Genomic DNA, 8,507 nt, shown 5'->3' with positions numbered 1-8,507 from the left:
AATGGAAGTGCAGTCAAGCACATGACCTGCTCCTGGGCTTTCCATTGGAGCCCCTGGCTGGTCACTGGGAGGAGCCAGACTAGATGCTAGGCTAGCTAGGCCTTTGGCCTGATGCAGAAGGGTCCTTCTTACGCGCACCTGGAAGGGCTTCTCCATGGCCAGGGCTTACTCAACTGGAGGGCTGCATCCTCCGCTGCGGATGGCACGGCCGATTCCCACCGAGGGCCATTAGCTGCATGCACCCAGATGCACATCATTAGAGCCAGTGGCTGCCATCTCAGGCACCATACATGCGTGTGATGTCAAGCTCCTAAGGGCATGATTCCATTCACAAATGCAGCCAATGAAGACATGTCAAGGCACTGTTCAGTTTAGATTGCCCATTAAAGCTGCTCTTTGGAGCAACACTTTGGTTCAAGGAAAGGCAGGTGGGAGGAAGCGCCACGCATCCCCTCCCACTCCACTTCGGGTGGCTTTTTGAGCACAAAATGAAGAACGCCAGGAAAGACCCTCACAGCTTGCTCACCAAGTGTGCTTTTTTGTCTGGAGAAAGTGAAGTGGCACCATGCCGTGACTCCTCCTTGATATGGCATTTCATCTCAGATGCATTTGAAGAAGCATTTAAAAGCCTCCACTGCTTAAACATGAGCTCGTCCGCAAAATCAGAAAGGTGGGTTCTAAGGATTTCCTGGCCACTGGTCTGCAGTCCTCTACTTTAGTCCACAAACCTGTTATCAGAGTAAAGAACATGGGCTGCTAAAGAGAGAGGGAAAGGCTCTAATGACCCACTTGGAATTCTGGCCTAGGTTAGGCATAAAGGGGGGAAAGAAGAGCAGCAAACTCAAGCTGAGGTCAGATGGATACTACTTTTATTGGCCCGCGAGCAGTATTTTGCACATTACAGCATTGGCCGGGTGCAAGGCCAGTTCGCGCCCGGGCATGCTGGTCCTCCTTTCTTCGTGGGCAGTCGCGTCATGGTTGGCAGAAGATTGACTGACCGAGATGTATTGCCTGTGAGAAGAGAAGAGGGAGGGGGAAACGCCCAACAGACAGTCATGACATTCAGCCCTTGCTTTGTAGGTCCATGGAATAGTTTCCAAGCTTGCCTTGGGCACATACACGCTCTCCATGCGACTGGAGCAGAGATGGTGATTCAGGGTTGGATCTGCCCTCTGGCCACAGAATAACCTAAAGAAGCCTTCCCCTTCCGCCTCGAAGGACAAACTCTGCTTCAGTGTGTCTCTCTAGTTAGATGGCGGGCAGGACGCCACAGTTTTCCTTTATCCCTCCTTTGCAAATGGATATATATAATGGCAAGTCTTTTATCTTGGGGAATTCTTGGCAGCTCATAGTATTTTGCTTAGCAAGGGGACCTGCAGCTCAATGTTGCAGCATGGAGTGCTCCTGCTCAGGATTGCAGCTGGCCTGCTCTTTCAGGATCCCCCATTCCATCCCCCCCTTTCCCCTTTCCCCTCTGACAGTCACTTTATGTTCTGTCCTTGCTGCACATGCTCTCTGAGCTGGTGTTGGTTCCTCACCAGCCCCTGGGATTTCTTCTTCTTCCTAACCCTTTGTCCCTCGGGAATCTTTGGGCTCACACAAACCTCCCTTGTGCATGTGAGCAGAGCCATTTGGCCACGCTTGGAAAATGAGCTTGCTGGCAGTAATGGGACTGGAACCTCCCCACCATCTAGCCTGCACAGGAAGCCGTCAGGCAACAATATTGAAGGCCTCAGCGACGGGGGATCCATATTAGCCAAGCACAAACGATGAAAGCTCAGGCTCACCTGGCATCAATGGGAGAGGTGGCCCGATTCCTTCCCTTCCCTAGGGTTGATTCTAAACCTGAAGGTGATGTCTGCTTTACACCACAGAAGTGCACGGAGGAGCCAAGGCCCCTCCTGGAGAACCAGAGTGTCTTGCAGAGAAGCAAAAGCTCTCACACCTCTCCTGGGAGCATTGCCAAGGACCTTCTGGTTTCACATGCAACATTAGCACCTTGCTTGGGATCTATCTCGCTCAAGAGGCAGCCAGTAAGATTGACCAGTGAGAGCAGAACAGGGCAGTAATGCAACCTCTGATGGGAAATCAAGCTTGGCACGAGATGCCGCAGTTGCAATGCCACGGGGGAGATTTATCACTACAGTGCTATAAAACGGACGCTGATGGTTTTTGTAGGTGGTGCGCATCTTAATGCTTCTTAGTCCAGCATTGTCCAAGGCTTTCTGCGCATCTTCCTAGGTGGGAGCTTCAAGAGAATATACATAGCTCAAACTGCGTGACTGAATTCATTTTCTCTTATTTCTGAAGGCCAGGGTAGAGGCAGCAGCGCTGGGTTCTCCCTCTCTCTCTGTGATAAACCAACAACTTATCCAACTTCTCTGGCGGATGCAAGAATCTCACTTGTATTTTCCAACACCTCTTTGTCCAGTTCTTACGGAATATTTTTAGACGGGCGCTGGAAAGTCTAACATGTAATGGGAGCATGAGGGCCTTACACAAGGCCATAGTTACCACCCCTGCCACTGTCTTGCTGGGAACCAGGTTGTGAGAAGCATTGTGAGGAAAACAGAACATGCCAGCCTGACTGAGGCCACCAGACAGACAAGCCCCTGGCTTGCCATTTTGCACCTGGGCTAGTGTGCCAAGACGGAGATCGTTGTCTTGGTGCTGCCCCGGGTTTCCTTGGCGATGGATCGACAGCTGTCCCCCCACCCCTCCCCATGTCCTCCCACCAGAGTGAGAGAGAGTAACATGGGAAGTCGCTCTCTGTGATGACACCGCAAAGTCCAACCTGATCGGCTACGTGGCAACCTGACATCATCCTCCTTTCACTGCCACCACGAATATTTCTGTGTCCCATTGTATGACCCATAACATGGGCAAAAATGATAGAATATTTTTGAAAGGCAGGGAAATATCCTGGAAAATGAGGACCTGCTGTTCCGTTTCAGTTTCTTTCGAATGCAAACACACAGTCCGGGGGGCATCAGAGTGGATGCTTCCTGTATACAGAACGTTTATCCTTGGGATAAATAGGCAAGTTTGCCCAGGACTATGGCTGCACCCATACACAGATGCATACGGCTGAGGTCAGTGAAGGGAGCTGCCCTCCAGGACAAGCGGAGATGACTCAGGAGAAAGTTATGCATATAAATGGTTTGGAGCATTGCCCTTTATCCCTGCTTTGGATCCCCCAGCTAGGAACGCTGTGCCTTCTGGCTTGAGACCCATAGCTTACCCGTGAGAGACTCTTTCCTCTGTAACCTGCAGACACATGAGCACAGGGAGGCTGGTAACAGTTGCAGTAGTATAGAAATTTGTGGCCATCTCAATCTCATTTTCGCTTTTGAGAGTCACTTGAAAGAATGGAGCATCGAGTTCTGCTTTGAAGTCGATGGTCATGGCACCCCTGCAACAGGGCAAGGGGAGAGAATCACAGCAGTGGATAAGCGTGGGCAGCCGTGGGCAGCGATGCTCAGAACGCGTTCCATGCCATGTCCTTCTGTAAGAACAGTCCAGCCGGATCAGAGCAGAGGTCCTCCAGGTTGGCCAGGGGCCTTTGGGAAGCCTGCCTTCGCTTCCCAGCAAGGGCTGTTCAGGGGAAGGGTGGCGTCCGGAGCACTGCTGGCCGGGCATCTGCTGAGGACCCACATCCCAGCCGTGGTCCACGGACAGGAGCTGCTGGCTTGGCTCTTCCTCCTCATCACAGCCACCTGCTTGTTCACCTGTCCCTCTCCCTGGACCACACAACACCAGGTGGGAAGGAGGAGCAGAGGGGCAGTGATGAGGAAGAAGAGGAGCAGCTGCAGCAGCTGGAGGAAGTCCCGGGAAGAAGCTGGACTCCCTGATGGAGGTGGGGCATGGGAGGGTCCTGCCCAAAGACCCTCTCAGACCTGGAGCCAGCCATGTCTGCAGAGTTGCTGTTCCCTTCTTTCCCTGGAAGCTGCGCACAGTGGCCCTCAGGAGTAGCTGTTGAAATGCCAAGTCTTGCTTCAGTGCCAAAAGTTAAGCAATGCTCTCCTGAGTTGAGTCCAAGAGGTAAGAGATGATAGATATGTTGAAGCCAGGGGAAAACTCATTAATCTGGGTAGCCTGCTAAGCCGCTTGTAATTAAAAGGACTAAAGTTCATTATCTGAAGATCTTTTGCCGTGCCTACCATTTCATTTGTTAAATCAGCTAGAAAAGACTGTCCTCTAATAGCAGAGGTGAGGCACTGATAGCAAGCCAAAATGTTAAGTTCTCTCTCCTGCTCCCCCTCTGGGAGTATTCCAGTAATGCTACCTTGATAATCCTCTGACATTCTCTCTGGCCTGGCTATCTGTACTGAGGATGAGGGCAGAATTGCCCTCATTGCTACAGTACGAGCCTGGCTGAGCTAGGGGAAGCTGTTTTATGCTGAGTCAGACTACTGGCCCATCTAGCCTAGGAGTGTCTACACTGACAGGCAGCAACTTTACAGATGCAGCCTTTCCAAGCCCTTCCTGTGGCTGTCCGAGGTTGAATCTGAGACCTCCTCCATACAGAGCATGTGGTCTCCCAGTGAGTCCTGGCTCCTACCCAGTACAGCAGTTGATGAGTGCCCAAACTCTTCTTTTCTGACTGCCTGCTCTCCCTATCTTCCATGTGCCACCATCTCTAAATCATAGATCCAGAGTGCTTGCAATCCACTGAACAGGGGAGTCTTATATGATCATTTCCTCACATAGAACTTTTCTACATCTGTCTTTCCATTCATTCTGCTAAGCAGACACTCAGCACCTGTTTGGTTTTAAGCTAGCCTCAGTTGCAAAGCTTGATCCCTAAACCAAGAACTTGGCCAGCACATGAAGAACATACCTGCTGGGTCTGTTATTTCGTGTCTCCCAATGCTTCTTGGTAAGGGAGTCAGCTGCTTCAGCAAGAGAACATCTTAGCATTGACTCAGTTGCTTTGATTTCATAGCCTAGAATGCTACAGGAAACAGTACGCAGCTAGCTGCTTTGGGTCAATGGGTTAAAGGCCAAGGATACCTTCCTTGGCATAAAAATGCCCAGAGATGGGGATGAAACTCTACACAGGTAGTCACTATTTTAATGCCAGGGTGCAGAACCTCTTTGAGTCTGGGGGCCAAAGTCCATTTCACGGAAGCTCTCTGGAGCTCATTTCAGTGGTGGACTGGGCCAAGGGCCAAAGACCAAAGGGCTGACATTCCCCAATACCAGCATTATAAATCTCCTCCTGCTAATAATTAAGCCTTAGAATAGGAATTTCAGCCTATTGTAATTGAGGAGGTGGAGAACTGCACAAACGCTTGGACACCACCAAAGGACTGGTGGTTGGGAGAAGAATGGCGGGCAGCAGAAAATTCCTACTTCCAGGCTTCCACAAGGCTTCCGATTCTCAAGCTCTTGCCAAAATGCTGTAAGTCCCCTTCACACTTAGGAGGCGAAAGTGGTCCTTATTCACATACCTTGTTTCAACGTCTGTTGTGAGTTCCTGATTCCATACATTCACATGGATGTCAGCTGAAACATCTAGCCCAAGTCCTCCTTGGAGCGAAATCACAGCTTGGAGACCAGACTGAAGCGGGACAGCCTGTGCAGCACAGTGATGCTCACTGTTCAGACGTTTGCCTTAGAGCTACAAATGTTAACAGCGCAGTCCTATGCCTGTTTACTCAGAAGAAAGTACTGCTGGATTGGAGTCACAGGTGCCGATGCCCAGAAATGTGAGTACAGCGTTCCAGCCTAAGTCACAAAGGTTTCCTCAACCTTTACAGCTTGTCTGGAAGGAACTGTCCTTGCTCACTGCTTTAATAAAAATAATATTATCTTATACCTGATTTTCTGTAAGTCAGCCTTCTCCAGCCTGGTCCCCTTCAGATGTGGAGGACTACAACACTCAACATCCCCACATGTGATGGGGATTGTAGTCCAGCATATATGGGGATGGGGTGCCAGGAAGGCTGCTGTAAATCATAGATCCAGGCAGGCTGGATGTTAATAAAACCAAAAATAAGAGAAATCAAACAAAATAATACAGTAAAATCTAGTGTGTCATGTCAGGAAAAGAGCACAGATTAAGAGTGAAGATTAGTTGAGGTCAAATGTCTTCTAGAGAGGAAATTCACCAAAGTTTTTCAGATAAAATCCTAGTAGTGGAAGAAGTAGATTTCATAGGGCTGCTAGTTCCACCAATATGGTGCCACCCCAGAAAAGGTCCTGCTTCTGGTAATCACCAGGGTAATCTCCAAAAGTGATGGCACATGGAGTAGCAGGGCCTTTTCAGAAGATGTTAATGTGAGGAAATGCATATGGGAACAGATGTTCCTGTAAGTACCACTTCCAATACATACTGGTGATCAGAACACAAGTGAATTACTTTTAGCAAACGGGTTGGGATCCAGACTTGGTCAGGCATGGAGTAGACCCACTGAAATGAGGCTAAAGTTAGTCATGACTAGTTTCAGTTCCATTGATCCTAATGGGTCTGCTGCAAGAACCATTAAATCTAGATCCAACCCAATAGTTGTAGACTCATATTTCAGACTGAGAACGCCTGACTGAATATTTCAGATCTAACCCTTATTCTGCCAACCATCTTAAATCAACCTGTTCTCAATTTTCTGCTTCCAGAAAGCCAATTTTCTGGCTTAGACTCATTTTTAAAAAGAGCTAGAACCACCCCTTCAATTCCTGATAGCTACCATTTGCCTTCTGCGTCTGTGGATAAGGGTGGCCTGATACCTGCTGATGATCCATCAGTAGCACGTTCCCTTTCATCACACTTGTGGGCTTTCCTGAGCTGGTAAAGACCTTTGCCATTAGGTCTGTATAGCCATCAAAGAAGACCACTGGCCGTAGCTGGACACCAAGCAAAGTCACAGACATGCCGGCCTTGAATCCCTCCTCTTCATCAGGTGTGTCACCTGCTAGAACACTGTCAAGTCCCATCGCTTCAAAGGCCACCTAGGAATAGATACACAGAGGAGGGTGTGATTCACGGGACTAGCATTTCTTCTGCAGCAAGGGGCCACCATTTCAGGCCATTCTGGGTGGGTTTTTTTCCCTTTTTGCATGCAATATGGTTGGTATTTCCTTTTCTTTTCAAGGATGTGTAATCTCCAGTTCCACAGTTCCAGCAAAAGAACCCAGCAAAAGAACCCACTTCCTCTCCTATTTAGGCAGAGGAAAGGAACACAAGAATTAAGGAGTTAAGGAATTACTTAAATGAATTAAATGATTAAGAAATGACTCAGGAGGTGTTTATTGGCTGTATTCCTTGAAGTGGGATATATATTTCTGGTGCCTCTTCAATTGCTTTGGACAAGCATTGGAAAATGCATGGACAAGTTTTCCCAATCTGCACCCTCTAGAGGTTTTTTGGATTGCCACTTCCATCATCCCTGAGCGTTGGGAATGCTGGCTAGGGCTGGTGGGAGTAGAAATCAGCAATGTCTAAAGGGCGCTGGATTGGGGACTGCAGTCACAATGCAAGTTTGAGATTAGCCTTCCTCCACAAGTCCTGGACCTCAACTCCGTCAGCGGTGGCCAATGGTCAGGAATGCTGGGAGCGCCACCCAGAACAAGCAGAGGGCACCGGACTGGGAAAGGCATTTCAGACAAAGTCAATTTCATGCTAAGTCCCATTAGTTTAAATGGAAAGGTTATGCAGGTGATTCAAAGTCTTAATACTTCCTAGATGGTTCCACCATTGCTCCTTAATTATATTTCAGGTCTATGATCTATAAGGAGAGAGCACTCCCCAATGCACTTTGGAAAAATTTTTATGTGTAGAAATGTACAGGTATAAATTAAAGGGCATTTGGGAAGCTATCAGGAATAGCTAATCAGGCCAAGGTAAAAGTTGAAAAATCCTTAGAACTTTCTCAAGCTACAACAGAGCTGTTGCAAACCTCCCAGAGATCCTTACTTGTTTGGTTACACAGAAATGAAAACAAGAAATTAGGCCCTACAATTTTCAAGCAGTCTCTAAAATTCCTTACTTATTGTGGTGTATGATTGTATCAGTACCTTATTGACTGCCATGGTGCATCTAATGCTATGTTCTTTTTCTTTAATAGTTAATTTTGATTTAGTGCTTCTTTTCTGTGTTTCACAATTTCACATTTTGTTCTGTACCACCTTGGGAGGATTGACTTTCAAAGCCACCTTTCAGATCTTCTAAATAAATTATAAACAACAGAACCTGAAAGTGGGAAGGGAAGGGAATTACATTGACAATAAAAAGCAAAAGACCTGAGCAGCTTGGAATTGGTGGCCATGACTTAGAACATCAAAACTCGTGGTGCTCGTCCTCAGGAAACCAATGTCAGAGAACAAAAGCTTCAGACCAAAGGTTGAGAGTGTGTCATTCGTAACTGAAAGAGAACCACATATGAAGAGCAGTAGGGAGTCATTGTGAGAAGATCAAACGCTCTTCAAGCATTTTCACTGAAGGAAGTCAACATATGAGCGAGCGGAAAAGGTCCTGGAAGGGTCCCATAAAGTGGGATGAAGAGGAG

The 8,507-nt window shown here is 48.0% G+C and overlaps 1 protein-coding gene across 1 annotated transcript in view; it reads right to left on the bottom strand.

Annotated features, from left to right (window-relative positions):
• Positions 1-852: 852 nt before the first annotated feature.
• Positions 853-8,507, bottom strand: part of LOC123018253 (microsomal triglyceride transfer protein large subunit-like) — a 29,399-nt gene continuing 21,744 nt past the window's right edge. Inside the window, exons 14-18 of the mRNA XM_044420113.1 lie at positions 8,242-8,363; positions 6,730-6,951; positions 5,454-5,578; positions 3,242-3,412; positions 853-1,011 (exon numbers count right to left, since the gene is read on the bottom strand). Coding sequence (XP_044276048.1) covers positions 870-1,011; positions 3,242-3,412; positions 5,454-5,578; positions 6,730-6,951; positions 8,242-8,363 — 782 coding nt within the window. The 3' untranslated portion in view covers positions 853-869. The remainder of the gene's footprint in view (positions 1,012-3,241; positions 3,413-5,453; positions 5,579-6,729; positions 6,952-8,241; positions 8,364-8,507) is intronic.

Source organism: Varanus komodoensis, unplaced genomic scaffold, assembly GCF_004798865.1.
Source record: "Varanus komodoensis strain SLA01 unplaced genomic scaffold, ASM479886v1 scaffold11, whole genome shotgun sequence".
In the NCBI taxonomy this organism is placed as follows: Eukaryota; Metazoa; Chordata; class Lepidosauria; order Squamata; family Varanidae; genus Varanus; species Varanus komodoensis.
This window is presented reverse-complemented; position numbering and strand designations above follow the sequence as displayed.